Here is a 17,471-nt window from a genome sequence, read left to right as displayed (position 1 = left end):
TTCAGCCAGAAATTCCTTCACCAATCAAAAGGCAAGCAGTTTCCTAACCTGCAAACTTAGATTTGCCCAGGAACCTTGCTGTTGTAGGGCAGCAGGCTCACAGAGGCTAATCTGCTTTTAAAGGCTGCAAAAATGCCCTTTAAAAAAAAAAAACCAAAAAAACAAAACAAAAAAAAACAAACAAACAAACAAACAAAAAAACAACCAAAAAAAAAACCAAACAACTTTCTTATAGGTAGGGTTCATTTCACTTCTCAGGAAGGAGGAAGCTTAACCAAAGACCTGCTGAATTTAAGATACAGTTAAATATAAAACAGGAACAGAAGTAAACTCACAGATTCAAAGTGAAGGACTTAGAGGGAGATATAGAGAAATCCCATGGTGTAACTGCTGTCCCTCAAGGCAGCCAGTCACCTTTTTTATCTTCAGTACCAAAATCTTCTGCTAAAACCCAAAGCAACTCCCAGAATAGCAAAGCAGGAGTTCCTTCCTGCATTTTCATTCTCTGGCCTGACGGAAGCTACCTTGGTCAGAAGAGGGTTGACAAAGAGGTCTCTCAGCTTCTTGGGAGCCCTTGTTGGCTCTGCAAATATAAACAGAAAACTGCAACATAACGTCAGGAAGGGTCCATGGCAGAAACAGGTCACAGCCTGGTATGTGTACCCCTACCACACCTTCTGGAGTTTGGTTAATGGGACACTGTCTAGGAAATGTCAGGCACCCAGAAGCAACAGGGAAGCTAATGGGAGAAGGACTTGGTGCTGGAGCAGGAAGACACCTGCCTGCACAGTTTGCTCAAAGGCTCACAAGGGATCACCATATGTGCTAGGAAAACACCACAGTGCCCACCCACCCTCCAGTGACACTCACAGAAGTACCTGGGAATTTTAGACCTTCCATTCCTTATTCTGAGTTCAGTAACCTGCAATAAATTAATGTCATATAATGTACTTTGCAATATAGAGAAATTAAATTTTGAATGCAGTTGAAATTAAACTAGTCCTGCTGACTATTCAAGAATATTACACAAACTCTGGCCAAGCTGGAGCTAAAGCTATCAAATGGCAGGCTGATGCCAGCATAATGATCTGTCATAGGATGCCAAACAGGAAAGATAACGGCTGAGCTCTTCCTACCTTTCTCTTAACAGAACACTAGTTTCACTTTTTCTCCTTTATGTAGTTACTGATTTACCTTTTTTATTTGTAAGGAAGAGTATATTACACATCCAAGGACTATTTTGGCCAGTATTTTACAGTTTCCTTTACGAAATAAAACTCTTCACCAATTGTTTTATCAGATCTTCCTTGCCTTAAAATTAGTTTACTTGCACCACTGTTATCAAGAGAGCAAGATATCTACTTTTCTTTTCACAAAGTATTACTCATTCTGTTAAAAAAATTTAAAAAAAAGATAAAATCCTGACTTCATTTAATCAAAGAGAAGAGAAACTGAACTATCATATCAGTTTCTAAGGCATTTACCAGTACTGATTGGAGGTCCAAAGTGATTTCATATCTTCTGACAATGACATAGAGGGCAATTCTTAAAATCACTTTTATTTTCATATGTATCTTTACTGCAGTTTATTTGTACAGGCACAGCATTTTATAAAGGAACTTGGACTAAACAGCAAGAGAGACATTTATCCATTATTTCAAAAGAAAGAGAAAAAAAACAGTAGTTGCCTTGAAAGGTTCTGTGAATGATTTACTCATTTCCTTTCTTACATTTTCAGTCCCACTTGGAAGTTTTCCTCCTCATGTATCTGGACCCCTCACTGTCGATTGCTTCATAGAGGTCCTTTTTATTCTCTGCTGTTGCATGCAAATAACCAAGGTAAGCCACACAGAGGCTAATTGCTATCAGTCCAAACACCATCACAGGTTTGTTCTGACAAGAAAAAAATGGGGTAAATGTTTTTAGTCAAAACATTTTTCATTAAACTCAAACATTCGTCTATCTCAGCTTAGAAACTGAACAATTCGCTATTGTATTATCTGCAAAAAATCATCACTGCCCTCTTGCAGACTGAATTTTCTGACAGCAAAAGGAATTCCCTTTGGAAAAGAAGATTCTTTCTGGAGACAGAACAGCACATTGCCAGTACTCTCTATTTTGCTGATTGGAAATGCTGATTGAGTATGAATGAACCAGACAAAACCAATTACTGAAGGTCTCCACTACAAATTTTTTACAGAATTCATCTGGATATACTACTGGGACAATGCACTCTGGTGATGCTTGATTACAATCCTCTAAACCATATTTTGTATTCTTATCACAAAATCTACTCTTATGATATTAAATCTATACTTATTATATGCACAAAATTTCATCAATTTTTGGTTTATGCAAATAAAACCTGAGTATCATCAACTTAATTATAAAAGCAAGAAAAAGGAAAACCCAAAATATTGAAAAGCTATCAAAAATCAATTCACTTCATACCAAGAAAGTTTGCATTCTATGATTTGTTCCCTTCTAAATATTAAAACCAACTCCTGCTGTTTTTATTACTTAATAATAATATTATTTAACCTGTCAAGTTACATGGGTAATATACGTCTAGACAGGTCTTTCTGAAAGCAACTTGGCTAGGTACAAAAGAATCAGACAATATAGCAATGAAATAAAAGCTGCAATAAGCAATGTAATGTTCTGCGTTCTCCACAATCAAAAGTGGAAAAAAGTAAAAATATTTTTAGTTACATTACTGTTTGGTTTGCGTAACAAGAGGATTATATAATGCACGGAGAATTGTAATGATCACTTTAAAGCAACTGTATCTCTTCAAGCATATTTAGTTTCTCTCATAACGACTGTCTTACAGGTTTAATGAAAAGCTCTGGGTTCACAGCTCGGAAAAGCATAGTTGTCTGAACACTCCTCAACCCTGGTTTTCTCTCTTTGGGTGTTTCATTTTCATTTGGAGGTTTGGTGGAAGACATGTTACTTAATGTTGAGTACTTCCTAGAAGTAGAAAGAAAATCAGGTGTAATTTCTGTAAAAAAACTGGAAGAGCTACATTCACTGAATGCAAATTCACACTCAGTTTGTCTTACAACATCAATTTTAGCTGGTGTAAATATTACTGATTACCTCCAGTGTCACCTAACATTCCCAGCTTAAGCACACTGATTTTCAATCTTGTTAATTGTGTGGATACTAAAATTAACTTTAGGAGAATTACATCTTCATATAGCAAATCTAATTCTCCTGTTGATGGGCTTAGGGTTTTTCACTTGCCTTTGGCTAATGCTTTAGCTGCCTGTGGACCAAACAGCATCAGTCTTCAGACCACTGGCTAAAAAGACAATCCTAGGAAAAAAAATTATTTTTTATAAAACTTGTACATGACAGGCCAGCCCAAGCACCACTGTAGTGCAGTCACTTTAGCCACCCACCCAGGCCCAGCACTCGGGTCTCACTTTTGCACTCACAAGGCACACTGCAAATGCCTCGGGTTCAAAATGAAAGAGGGGAAATTTAAGCTACTTAGAATATGCAAGGAATTCCTTATTCTGGGGGTAGTGAGGCACTGGAACAGGATGCCCAGAGAAGCTGTGGATGTGGAATCCACATCCCTGGAAGTGTTCAAGGCCAGGCTGAATGGGGCTTACGAGCACCCTGGTCTTGTGGAAGGTGTCCCTGCTCCTGGCACGGGCCTGAAACGAGATCATTTTTAAGGTCCTATTTCATCTTCCCCAACACTTTGAAACCCAAACCATTCTATGAGCACATGAGCAAGAGTGGAAAAACACTGCCCTGGCTACCCCTGATTACTGAGGGGCAGAGGGGCCACGGCGCTGGGAATCCCCTGGGAAGGCAACGGCAGCGCAAGGGCTGCCGCACAACCCCACTCCGGGCGGCGAGGGGCTCCTGGCGCCGCCCCCGGGACGAAGGGGGCAGTTTGGCCTCAGCCGGGAAGAGCCCAGCAGGAGCTCCCGGGACACCGGAGCCCCGTCCCGGAGCGCCGAAGGGAAGGAAGGCGAAGGGAAGGCGAAGGGAAGGCGAAGGGAAGGCGAAGGGAAGGCGAAGGGAAGGCGAAGGGAAGGCGCAGCGCCCACGCCGCGCCGCCGCCCCCCCGCTACTCACCGCCCGCCGCCAGCCGCGCCTCCTGCGGGGCGGCCGCGGCGCGGCTGCGCCTGCGCGCTGGCGCCCCCTGCCGGGCGGCGGGCGGCGGCGCGGGCCCCGCCCCTCAGGCGTGAGGCGGCGGCGGGAGCGCGGCCGCTGGTGCGCCCGGGGCGTGGAGCTGTCCCGGCTGGAAGAGACTTTGCGGGTCATCCAGGACAACCGTCCGCCCGACTCTACCACTAAATCACCCAGCGCTAGATCCAGAGGCCTCGTGAACACCTGCAGGGATGGTGACTCCACCACGTCCCTGGGAAATATTTCAACGCCTAAACACCCTAACAGCAAAAAGATATTTTTTCTGATGTTTAATCTAAACGTCCCCTCTCTCAGTTCAAGGCTATTCCCAATAGTCCAGTCACTGCAGACACGGCAGAAGAGACCAGCCCCGAGAACTTTCTTCACGGAATTGTGGAGAGGGACAAAAGTCCCCTCAGGCTCCTCTTCTTGAGAATAAACAACTCCAGCTCCCTCAGCTGTTCCTCATAAGACACATTTCCTAGAACTTTAAAGAGCCTTCTTGCTGTTTGGTGGCCACACTCTAGCACCTTAATGTGCTTTATAAAGTGAAGAGCACAGAGGACAGCGCAGCATTCAAAAATAATAAGTAGGAGACAGAAGGAGCTGGCTGCATCAGACGGGCCCTTCAGCTGAGCCCGCTGCTAGCACCCGGGCACGGTCACAGTCCTGCCTTCATCCTCTCCACAGCCTCCCCCCGGGCACTGGCAGATGCTCTTCAGGCCCCCTTGCAGTTAAATCGTCTCAAGGCTGAGCAGGCCCTGCTCCCTCAGCCTTTATTTTTTGTAAGAGAGATGCTGAAGTCCCCTAACAGTGACCCTAGGTGTACAGTGGGACTTGGTAATCTTAGAAGTTATTTCCAACCTTAATGATTCTGTGATTCTATGAAATGTAGAGGTGTCTGGGCTCACAAGCTTCCTGTTCCATGTTTTTATTCTGCAGTAATCAAACTGCTTTTTTTTTTGGTTTTGTTTTGAAAGACGGCAGAGTAATAATAAATTCCAGATTAACTTTTCACATCTAAATCCAGATGGAATATCTAAATTTTTTTTTTCTTGTTGTAAGCAAATAAAATGAGGTGAGAAAAATAATAAGGAAATAAGTTTAGGTGTCAAGAGAGGATTGAGTGCTATGTCTGGGGTTTGTGTCAACAATTAATTCACAGCATACCATCTGCTAATCTGGTAGCTATTGTTTTGGTGGCAGATGCCATGCAGCTGATTTTGTTTGGAAACTATTGAGTAGAAAATCTGAATGAAGCTGCTTGAATTTGTTTTCATGTTTGTCTAATTGAAAGAAGCCAATACGAGTTTTTTGCAAGGGCTTGGTTTTTGAAGGTAGCTTGGTTTTCTTGAGGGGAAGGGGAATTTTTTTACTGCAATACAAGAGATGTTCTGCATACAGCTTCCAAGCAATTTTTTCCCCCACATTTTGGAAGCCAAAAGAATTACATCAACAGAGAGAAAGTGTACTCACTTACTGACCCATGTACCCCTTCCCAGCAGTTACACCACCCATGCAGATAAAACTTCTGATCCAAAGTCAGCCAGGGTCATGACAGTTTTTTCCAGATTTTGGTAGGATGGGTTTATGCCAGAACAGATTTGCAATATATTGGTGGCAAGGATTGTTAGGTTGCTGCTAGTTCTCTAGCACTTCCCATCTTATAAAGGACAGGTATAGGTAAAGGACATCACTGACAGGGGAAGATCCTACACTAGACAAAAAACACCACTGGTTGAAGAGAATATATTCTCCATATGAAGAGCTGTGGGATAAGGCTTTGTGTGTAAAAAGAGAAGCAGAGAGGGATGTAGAAATGGGCTTAGGCTTTGATGTGAACGCTGGTACTTGGCATATGTTAAACTTATGCCAAGTAACCCGATTAACTGTGCAGTGATGAAAAGCTTGGACTGCTTGCTGTTTTTAGTTTTGCTTTATGGCTGTGGGAAAGTGTATGTGAATATTATGTTGCTATCATCTGACCCAAAAGGATGTTGAAACATTCAATCCATTAAGGCTTATGAAGTTGTTTGGTATGTTTTATAGGAGAGGCTCTATAAAAGTGTAGAATAGTAAACATCTGTGGCATTTCTGAGTCACCAGTCCTCTTAATAGCCGAGTATCTCTCCTGAAAAGAAATCACACAAAACCCCCTTCTTTTCTAAACCTGAGCCTGTTACTGAGATTTATTTTCCTTTCAGCTAAATTCCTTTGGGATTCTGCATTCAGTATTGTGCTTCGTGCCCTAGCCATTCACAACCTAACAGCAATATCTGCTTTTCTTGAGGCTCACATGCCCTTATCATTTGAGCTGCAGAAGAGCCTCTGTAGAGAACAGAGCAAAGCCGGTGCTGTGCCCCGCAGACATGGTTAGCATGCGACAACCAGCCTGGCACGGTCTGGGGAGCAGCACTGTGCCTCCTGCCCTTGCTGACTGACCTCACAGCTCCTGCTTATTTCAAGTACTGCACAAGAACAGAGCTTCACATTGCCTTCAGAATAAAGATAGGGTGCCTCAAGGTACTGATAAGTTTATCCTTGCTTTAGAGACATAGTTACAGAGCTGTTGTGGGCAGAAAAATTCTTTTTGCAACTACACTGGTACTTCAGCACTGGTATGACTTGTAGTGAGAGGGGCAACTACCATCATATGTTTGTTAGAGTTTTGATACATGGATGTGAAATTCACCTTTTAAAATGATTTTAAAATGTTTTAGGCACCATGAGTTTCACAGTATTTTAATTGGAGTTGAAAACTGGGATTTTTTTTGTTTGTTTGTTTTGTGCTGAACAAATCTGGGGGAGAAGGGAAAGCAAAAAATTAGTAATTAGAAGTACTTTTTTCCTCCTTGCTCAAAGGTAATAATGAGAATAATCATTGTTGCACTGAGGCATGTGAAACAGTGTGGCCATATTAAGGACATAAATGCACAAGAAACAAACAGACCAGCTAGACAGGGGTAGCATTGAGGGTATTGTGGGTTTTCTGTGTGGTTGTTGCCCTGCTCATGTCAGTCTCAAGAGTCCTTATGCTGATTTTCAGCAGCTTTTCCTCTTTTGTGTTGCTCACATTGAAAGAAAGCTGTTTTCAGACAGCAGCATGCCCTGTTTGGGACACTACCACTGTTGTTTTGGGACCCTACCACCATTGTTTGGGACAATCCAAAAGAGTTTTAAGGCAATATGCGTTTTAAAACCAAGACTCTTCCGGGTTTCATAACATTATGTGACTATTTTCTATAATGCTTGTTAGCCAGCTATGTCTCTGCGAGACAAAACAAATCATCCAGCCGTGCTTTCCAGCAAAGATTAAAGCAATTGTTATTCTTCAAACACTGATCAAGCTTGTAAATCTTTTTCAATTGAATTCAGTATGGAAAGAAAAAAGCACTTTATTTGGTTCTACTTTCATTTTGAGTGGGCAAATTGGTTCTGACTGGGAACAGAATATAAAAACTCAAAGCATCCCCTCTAGAAAGAAAAAGTTTATTTCCTACTACAAAAGAAGAGCAGAGAAACATGTGTAGCACTGAATTTTCTCAATATACAGCCAGATACCTTACAGTGGGATTTAAAGACAAATTTGAGCTAAGACTGCTTCTCCAAAAAGGAAGGGCAAGGGGAGACCTTTTTTCACTTGTAATTGCTCTGGACTTCTTTGCATGCAATGTCATAATTGCTCAGCCTTGGAGTATGCCAACTTTGTTCCCTGGTCCATTTCCAGAAAAGAAAAAAGAATAAAGTTTGTTTTTCAGTTGGATGAGCAAGACAGTCCAATGTAAGCAGGGCAATGCAGTTGGGAAGGCAGTTGGAAGTGGAAGCACAGACCAGGACTAACCTCTGCCTCTGACACCAGGACTCCCAATTAGTTTAAGGTGTGAGAATTTAAAATCCTAAGGTAGGCACCTAAAAGCCTAAGGTAGGCACCTAAAAGCCTAAGGTAGGCACTCTTTCTAATCTCAGGTAGGGAACACAGCTCCTAAGAAGACTACAGAGGGTAGAAATTTCACTGTTTCAACAGAACAAACTCTGTTGTAAGGGAATCTGACACACAGTATTCTGGAACTCTGCAGATTTTCTGCACCTTACAGTTGTCTTTCAATATATAAATACCACCACATAGAATAATAGAATCATTAAGGTTAGAAAAGACCACCAGATCACTGACCCTGAGAGGAGCTCAGCTGGTTAGAACATGGTGCTGATAACACTGCAGTGTGGCTTCAATCTCTGTATGGGCCAATTACTTAAGAGTTGGACTTGATGATCCTTGTAATCCCTTCTGGTTTCTGTGATATATTAATTCAGTGTTTGGCTGAACACTGCCATGCCAATTAAACCATAGCACTAACTGCCATGTCCAGTCATTTCTTTAACACTTCCAGGGATGGAAGTGTTGATTTGAACCTTATAAAATTTGCCTTAGCCCATTGATCCAGCTTGTCCAGATTTCTCTGCAGATCCATCCTGCCCTCAAGTGGAGGGCCTCAACACTCCCACTCAACTTAATGTCATCCACAACCTTACTGAAGGGTGCATTCTATACCCTTGTTCAAATCATTGGTGAAGATGTTAAGCAGGGCTGGCCCTGATACTGTTCCCTCTGGGACACCATTAGTGACTGGATGCCAAATGGATGCAGAACCATTCACCACCATTCTCTGGACCTGTCCACTCAGCCAGTTTTAAACCTGGAGAGGAGTGTATCTGTCCAAGCCATGGGCTGCCAGCTTTTCCAGGAGAATGCCCTGGGAAACGGTCTAAAAGGCTATGCTGAAGGTCAGATAGGCAACATCCACAGCCTTTCCCTCATCCACTGGGTGGGTCACCTGATCATAAGAGGAAATTAAGTTTGTCAGGTAGAACCTGTCTTCCCTACCCCCAGACTGGCTGGGTTGTCCTGTATATGCTACATGATAGCCCTCAAAATGTTCTGTTCCATAACCCTCTCCAGCACTGAGATCAAGCTGATTGGCCTGTAGTTTCCTGGATCCCCCTTCCACCCGTTCTTGTAGATGAGTCACACTGGCCAACCTCCATCCCACTGGGACCTCCCGAATTAGCTAGGGCTCATGATAAATGATGGAGAGGGGCTTGGCCAGCTTTTCAGCTCCCTCACTACCTTGGGATGTATTCTATCTGGTCCCACAGACTTGTGAGGGGCCAAATAGCTCAGCAGTCCACCAGCTACTTCCTCTTGGAGTGCAGGGGGTCTATTCTGCTCCCTGTCCCTGACTACTAGCTCAGGGGGCTGGTTGCCTTGAGGATCACTGGTCTTTCTGTTGAAGACTGAAGCAAAGAAGGCATCAAGTACTGCAGCCTTCTCCTCATCTTTGGTTATAGTGTTCCCCTCTGCAACCAATAAGAGATGGTATTTTTCTTGGCCCTTTTTATGTTGTTACTGTATTTATAAAACCACTTTTTATTATCTTTCACAGCAGTGGCCAAATAAAATTCTAGCTGAGCTTTTGCCTTTCTTATTTTCACTCTTTATGACCTAATGACGTCCTTGTGCACTTCCTGAGTTTCCTGCCCCTTCTTCCAAAGGTCATAAACTCTGTTTTCCCTTGAGTTTCAGTAAAAGCTTCTTATTCAGTCAGGCTGGTTTTCTTCCACAGCAGCTGATCTTCCAGCACATGGAAATGGCCTGCTCCTGTACCTTTAAGATTTCCTTCTTAAAGTATGTCCAACCTTCATGGATCCCTTTGTTTTTAAGGGCTGTTTCCTAAGGGACTTTGTGAACACGTGTCCTGAACAGACTGAAGTCCAAGATCTGGAAGTCCAAGGTAGAAGCTTTGCTGATCTCCCTTCCTTACTTCACCAAGGATCAGAAATTATTATTTTATGGTTGCTGTGCCAAATTTGGCCACTGACCACCACACCTCCCACCAGCCCTTCTCTGTCAGCAAGGAGCAGGTCTAGCAGAGCACTGCCCCAGCAGGCTCCCTTACCAGCTGTGTCAGGGTGTTACCTTCCACACACTCCAGAACTTCCTAGACTGCCTGCTCTCTGCCGTGATGAGCTGCCAGCAGATATCTGGGGAGCTTTACATTACCTGCAATCCAGCTCCAAGCTCTGGCACCTTTAGTGCCTCTGAAGGCATCAGCTTCACTGGGGAGAGAGAGTACCAAGGTGCAGGTTCTGGCACGTGTGGAAATTATGTGATAGTTTCCTCTCTATAGAACTACCAGACATTCACATGTAATTCTGAGATAAAAGCCACAGTAAGTTTAAGCTAATTAAATTATACTATGAATAAATTATAGTGTAAATAATTCATTGAAGAGGCAAGGAGTTCAGTCTTTCTGCCTATTTTGCAATGTTACTCAGCAGAACAGCCACATCCCAGGTAAAATGGCCACCAAAGCCCTGATATGAGATGCATAAGGCAGGACACAAACACTTATTCTATTGTTTAGTTATTGAAAGTAAAAGTATAGGCTTCCTGGTGGGGAGTGGTTCAGCTGGGAACTGATTAGCATGTGCAGTAATCAAAAAACATTTCAGTAACAAAACCCAGGCTTCACTTGCTTGGGAAAACCACTGTACGCTAAAATTATAAGAGAAAGGCTTTTCTGAGTATTTGTGTAATGTATTTTTGGGAGTCATGTGTGCCTGAAAGAATATGTGTGTTTTGTGGACAGCTGACTTGCCCAGGAGAACACAACATGCAAATCTCATGTAAAATGTCAAAGAGCAAATGATGTGAGTTAAGGCTCACAGCATATGTCTTCAGGCTGTGCTAGTGTGCTACTGTGAAAACACAGAGTGCAGCATCTGAACTGATGCCAATGAGTGCTTAAAAGATAAAGATAGGTTCTAAAACTTCAAATAAATGCCAGTTTCCTCATATCTTTCTGATGATACAAGATGTTTTATGGTTCTGGTTTGAGCAGTGTGCCAACAGAGATGATCAGGTTGCACTAATTTAGTTTGTATTACCTAGGAGATAAGCAGTTTCCATTTCCAGGCATAAAAGAGTAACTCCCTTTCTCAGAAATGAACTGTTGATTCTTAATTCCACTAGAGAGCTGGGATTCAGCTGTAATCATTCACTGAGACACAGGTAAGTTCGATTTTCTTGTTATAAAATACAGTTTCACTGAATGAGAAGTTAATCTTCTAATATTAAATAGGATTGATAGTAGCCTCATGCAAGTGTTCCATCAGCCAACATAAACCATGGACATAATCCTCTGTTTGTTGCATTATTGCAGTACTTCATAATATTACAGATTTAAAATCTCTGTGATGTGGCCAGTGAAAACTGCTTGTCCAAGTGGAAATCTTTTGTCTTTGTCAATTCTTTGTATTATTTTACAAATTGACTAAAGTGTGACAATAGTAACAGTAGCCTGAATAGAGTAATAATATTTATTAATGTTGAAGATCATTTGCTATGGAGATTTTTGTTTACATCAGGAGAGCATGGTAGAGATGGGTTATCTGTTTGGCACGAAGGTGGTGAGAAATGAAGTTGTAGTCATGTAGTTGAGATAGGAATATCATCACTTTAAAATAATTAAGTAATTTTGGCTACTTCTGAGCTTAATTTTTTAAAAAGACATAATTTACCAAGTAACAAAGAAAACAGTGAACTGTTTCTGCCCTCTCAAAACCCATTCATTGGTGCAGAGAAGAGACCACAGCAATTAGCAGCTGGCAAAGCATCACACTCAGCAGCTGCTGTTTTTTAAAGTGATGTTTGTGGTTTCCCTAAATACAAAACAAGATGGGATTTTGCCATAGTTTAGAAGTTGTATTTTCAGGAAAGTGAATGTTTGGCAACTAAGATCCTGAAGCACAGGAAAAAAAAGGAGTTTTATCCCAAGCTGCAGAAACCCATGTGAAAGTCAGATGTAAAAGCCAAACCAAACAGCTCCAGTATTGTACTAAATGACCAGCTAAGCTCTCTTCCATCCAGTGTTTCCTTTTCCTTCCTGTAGTTGGCTGACAAATAAGTATCTAGGCTAATGTCTTTACATACCACATATCTAGTTTAAGCCCTATTTATTTCTTCTTTTAATATCACAGTAGTTAGATGGTTCTCTTCCAGTGGACCAAAGAGCTTATTTCTTGCTCCAAGGAGTTAAAAGCTAATAATAGGCATAGAACAGTGAGAGGCTAGAATCAGCAAGCTAAGGCAGGTGAAAGCGAGGGGCTGGGCTATGAAAGACCATGGTTCTTTTCTTAGCTCTGCCTCTGATGTGCTGAGTGATGCTGGATAAACCATTTCTGCGCCTTGATAGCACATGTTTTCTCTGTCTAGTTTGACAATGTTTGTAGGAGAGGATCCCCATTCTCATTACATGTTAATGAAGGGTTCAATTCAATGAATTTAATTCTAAAGTGTCTACAGTGTCTACTTTTTGTCTGTGCATGAGAAGACCAAGCTATTGCCAGTTTATCTCTGCCATCTGGGGGACTCTCCTTCCTCTGAAAGCACCTGAAGGATGAAATAGATGGAAAATTTTGGCTCACATCAGCCTTAGAACCATGGGCTTTGCTGCACTACCAATGACTAGCAGTGGTCATGGCTGTTCAGAAGTGAACAGCTTGGCCAGGACACAGACCTGGGTGGGCTGTGTTTGCTCATGGGTTGTCAGGCTCTACCTGGCTTGTTTTTGAAGAGCTTAAAAAATGAGTGTCACTACAATAATAATGTTATAGCTTTACTTATTTTATAAAAAGAGGTGAGTTGGCTGAAGAAGGCAAAGTTAATTTTAATGTCTTCTGTTTTCTCTTGCTGACTCTCTCATAAGGACGTGGAGATCACCGTGGCACTCTCACCACTGAAAAGAAGCAAAGTCCTTGCAAGGTTAGTGACTTGTAGCAAGAGTTTTTCAGCTCCTATTGCAGATGTGCAATAGTTTGCACAGCTGGTGCATGTGCAGCTTGGTAATGTGATTTTGAATCAAGTGATACTGTTCCTTGGTGTTCCCAGGAGGTTTCCTGATCCCTCCTCTTCTCTAGCAGAGCACTGGAATATATGCAGCATGCTGAGGGGACTAGTGGAGCTTCCATCAACTTAAGAATAGACCAAACTGCCAGGAACAATTTCTGCACAACTAAGCCTTTTTAGGGCCAGAGAACAAAGCAAATTGGTGTTTCTCAGCCTGTGGACCTCACACCTCAGGCAGTCAGTAAAGAAGCAGTAGGCAGTCCATGAAACAGACTCAGCAACCACAGAATGGATGCATGCCTCCTTACATCAACAAACAGAAAAGATGACGGCAAAATGCTGTTACTAAAGGAACACCTGAAGATAAGCTTCATTATTTGTTTAGTTGTTTATGGAAACCATTGTGCCAGTACTTGTTTTTTCTTTTCCTCATAACACTGGGAGGATCCTCAATATTTGGGAAAAAAAAAAAAAAAAAGGCTGTGATGATGTTTTGATTAAAGTGTAAAAAATAAAGGAGAATGGACTCTAAAGATTGTTACCAGCTCTGCTTTTTTATGGTCCTGTATCTTCTGTGGTTTCTACTTCTGCTCTCTTCTTTATAATTTTTTGTCCCTATTTATGGTTCTTTCTTCCTGTTATAAATAATCAAACAAACAAATAAATAAAGATAAGTTGTAGGTGCAGCAAACACTCCCCAGCAATGTTTAGATCAGAAAAAGGAGCTCTTCCATCTCTCAAACTGCAAGGATAATTTAGCTTGCTTGTATTAGAATTGATAGATCAACTGTTCAGAGGCTTGCGTTCTTTCTTTTATTTCTCACTGTTCCATCTCCATTTCCCAAAATACTGTGCCTTCTTCCTGTAATTTGCCAGCTCTTTGAGCTCCAAGTTGTCTGCCCTTTGTGCCTCTAACACTTAGGATGCTTCCCTACTTCCTCTCCAGTTATTCAGTTTGTTCTTGCATTTTCTTACTTTCCTATCACTGCCTTCTGCCTGCCATTTTCCTCCACACGAAAATACCTTTTCTGCTTTTAAAGTAATTAAATTAGCAGAGCTGATTGAAAACTAGGTGAAGTAATTCTCTGAGCACTGTGCTTTTCAATGGATGTATTACTCAATGCACATTAGCCAACCTGTAGGCATCAGTGAATGACAGAAATTAATATTTGATTAATATATTCAACAACAATGGCATTATTCAAACACTTTACTCAATAAAGTACATTCAGCACACTCACAAGTTAATGGTGCATTCAGGTTACTCTGTTTGCTCAGCAGAACACGTGCCCAACCCCAAGAGGGAAAATCAAGTCACTAATACATGTGATGGAAAAAGGGTGGGAAGCCTCTTCTGGTCATTTGTGCCTTTCATGAGCAGGACAAAGTGTATGTGTATGTTGCTGAGGGTGTTTAAATCCCGTATAGGGAATAAAGGATATATGTGATGAGGAAGAGAGATTATTTGCTCTATTTCCTGACTGACAGATCTTGTTTTCATGCTTATCACTCACACTTCAGCTAGAAATGAGAAAAACAAATCAACATATTTCTAATCTTCAGTTTTTGATCAAACTGGAGTGTGCATGTGTGTATTTAGCAGAGGGTTGAAGTAAATCTAACCCCAAATCCCTGTTTTTTACTTCTTGCTCCATTTAATGTTTCCTTGAGTACTTGGTGCAAATAACCTATCTTCTACTGTTTAAGACTCTCTAATGTAATTTCCTTGTAATTCCCAGTAGCGATCAAATCTCTTTTGTGGTCTGTATGTCCACAGTGCCAAAGAGGTCCTCCTTTAATGCTTTTATAACTTTTTAAAAACTTTGATTAATTTCATTTTTAGCTTCAGCATTGGACATTACCCTGACAAAATTGATGTCATCTACATTTCCCACAATCTACTCAACTTTTTTTAGCTAGCTTCCCTTCTTGACTCCCTTTCTTTCTTTCTGCACAAAATGAATCTTCCCTAGATTCTAAGGCTGAAATCTCTCCTTGGCTGTAAGGATTTGGATCACTTTTCCTCTCTTGTCCTTAGATTAGCGAGAATATAATTTTGCTAAAGCATCATGCCCTGACACTACTCAGCATCTTCTGCCATGTGTACTTCCACTTCTTGAAGTGTTACAAAATACTACTGCCATATTTTTTCTACTGCCCAGCTATGCGCTCACTAGATGATTTTTCTTTTTTTGTTGTCTGAATCCTCACCTTCCTCTGAATTTTATACAGCCCACTTAATGTGTCTTCTCTAGCCTGAGCTAACTTGACCCCTCATCAGTCTTGTGCCTGTGCTGTCCCATAAATCATTTTTCTCTTGTTTACCTGTTCAGTAACTCCTTGTCTTTGAAGTCTGTTTTATTTTTCCATTCCATATGTTCTTTCTTTGCAATGCTTCAGTGAATTAATTGTATCTTCAAAGGATGCAAAAGCATCAGTTGACATCCACATCTATAGCAACAGTGGTTATAAAGCAAACATAACCTTTCCAAAGCACACTTGCAGCTCCTTTGAACAGGGGAACTATGCTAGTTACAAACAATACCACAAAAAAGGCTCTGTGGCCCTTTAGGTTTGAAGCTGAAGGTTGTTTTCTACAGCCATTTCTCATTATCAACTTAAGGCTAAAACTGGAAAAGAAATAACCAAAGTTCTGCAGACCTCTGGCTGCAGAAGCACTGTGGGCCACAAGACCTACCCTGCAGCCCTTCAATAAATTTCAGTTTCTCTTCAACAGAGCATACAGACCAGGAACCACTTTCAGTTCTGTGGAATCCCTGATGCCTCGTTACTAAACATCTAGGTAACAGAATGTGTTGCTCTCTTTCAAATTAGCTTTGCAGGAATTTCATCTTGATCAACTTGATCCCTGTTTTCTTTGGTCAGGACTTCTTATTCTGCTTTATATTGTTCTTGTCATTGTGGGATTGGCAAAGGAAGTGTAAAGTTGTTCTTTTCCCATCCTTCTTGCTGCTCAGTTAAGGAAACAGCAGCTCAGCTTTGGGAAAAAGAGTAAATTTCTCAATCTATATTTAGGTATAACCATGGCCTGATTTCCACCACTGTTGGTTCCCACTGATCTTGGTGACCCAGCATGTCTTTCATTTCTGTTCACTGGGAGGCTCAGAACTGATTTACACCATGGTTGGTGTAACTCCAACCATGGATTGATAGATAAAATCAGGCTTTTTACATTAGAAAGGGATGGTGCACTTATAGTGGCCATCAGCAAAAGCCCCCTTGCACTTGTCTTCTATGGAACAACAAAATTCAGGATACCCTCCAACAGTCCTTGTGCACGTAGAAAGCCTTAGGTCTCTTGAGGTTTTCCTTCAAATCTCCAGAGATCAGCTAATCCACAAGATACAAATGAACATGCTAACATTGTTCAGTGAATACTTTGTTTCCTTGCCTGTGATTTATTACACAGTGGTGTGTTCATATTTGCTGTTCAGCTCCTTTGAGACTGTTGTGACTGTGTGTTGCTTATTTAGAAAGCATTAAAGCCCTGAAGCTCATGTCTTCAAAAGTTTTATTAAACTTCTACTTGAACTCTGTTTCCAGACGTGGAAGACATAAATAGCTCTTTAATGAAAAAGTAACCACGTTGCCAAACATATTTAAAAGCATAGGAGCATATGTCTGAAAGGAGATAAGCTGGTATTTCCCTGTTATCTTTTTTATCTGCAGCATAAAGGAGTAGCTTGGTAACCATTTTTGGCAGTATAAATCAGGAATGTATAAATTTCTGCAGGTGTCCTTCAGCTCCTCAAGCTAGTGCTCAGCTCTAATGGTAGCAATGCAGGAATATCCAAATAACCTTACTTCCCAGCAGAAGCCTGACCATAGGCAGAGGTCATGAAGGGCTGGAAAACTGAGGGACAGCAAAAGAAGCACTGAGCTTCCCATCTGTGTTGAGCCTTATAGAATCACAGAATCATGTAGCTCAAAAAAGACCTCCAAGATCGAGTCCAACCTTTGACCAGTGTTCCACCCCATCAACTAGACCATGGCACTAAATCAAATCATTTCTAGAACACCTTGATGTGATGGTGACCCCATCATCTCCCTGGGCAGCCCATTCTAATGCCTGAATACCTTTTCCATGAAGCTTTGTGATGCTCTGGCCTGATTACTCCTCAAACTTGCAAGCAGATGAACTTTTTCATTCCATCAGCAGTACATGCAGCTACGGCAGTGTCAGTGGGATTTGTGTGTGCCACTGCAGCCACAGAGGGGTACATTTTCTCTCCTGCTGGGCAGAACTTGCAGGAGCAGAAGATGGAGAAGATGGGATGAGGACATCAAATGACAAAACACAGATTCTGATTTCCCTTCTCACCTCATGTTTTCCAGCCATTCTGTGTGCTGGGAATACATCCACTTTTTGCTCTTACAGAGCAAATCAGCTTGA

At 41.6% G+C, this 17,471-nt stretch overlaps 2 protein-coding genes and 1 long non-coding RNA gene across 3 annotated transcripts in view; 1 reads left to right on the top strand and 2 right to left on the bottom strand.

Annotated features, from left to right (window-relative positions):
* Positions 1–4,129, bottom strand: part of CFAP206 (cilia and flagella associated protein 206) — a 40,774-nt gene extending 36,645 nt beyond the window's left edge. Inside the window, exons 1-2 of the mRNA XM_021545812.4 lie at positions 4,099–4,129; positions 3,250–3,321 (exon numbers count right to left, since the gene is read on the bottom strand). The gene's annotated coding sequence lies outside the window, so the exon portion shown is untranslated. The remainder of the gene's footprint in view (positions 1–3,249; positions 3,322–4,098) is intronic.
* SMIM8 (small integral membrane protein 8) lies at positions 1,534–4,129 on the bottom strand. Its single transcript, XM_085574834.1, has 4 exons — positions 4,099–4,129; positions 3,246–3,321; positions 2,832–2,969; positions 1,534–1,893 (listed from the first exon to the last, which is right to left on the bottom strand). Exons 3-4 carry the CDS (start codon positions 2,949–2,951, stop codon positions 1,735–1,737), a joined length of 279 nt encoding a protein of 92 aa, XP_085430960.1. The 5' UTR covers positions 2,952–2,969; positions 3,246–3,321; positions 4,099–4,129; the 3' UTR covers positions 1,534–1,734.
* On the top strand, positions 1,736–17,407 carry LOC146767857 (uncharacterized). Its single transcript, XR_014953670.1, has 4 exons — positions 1,736–1,839; positions 11,183–11,221; positions 12,918–12,973; positions 13,100–17,407. It is a non-coding gene; the product is annotated as an uncharacterized LOC146767857 (long non-coding RNA).
* The last annotated feature ends 64 nt before the right edge of the window (positions 17,408–17,471 follow it).

Source organism: Lonchura striata, chromosome 3 (assembly GCF_050655825.1).
Source record: "Lonchura striata isolate lonStrDom1 chromosome 3, ASM5065582v1, whole genome shotgun sequence".
In the NCBI taxonomy this organism is placed as follows: domain Eukaryota; kingdom Metazoa; phylum Chordata; class Aves; order Passeriformes; family Estrildidae; genus Lonchura; species Lonchura striata.
The sequence above is the reverse complement of the archived record's forward strand: the minus strand, read 5'-3'. Positions and strand labels throughout refer to the sequence as shown.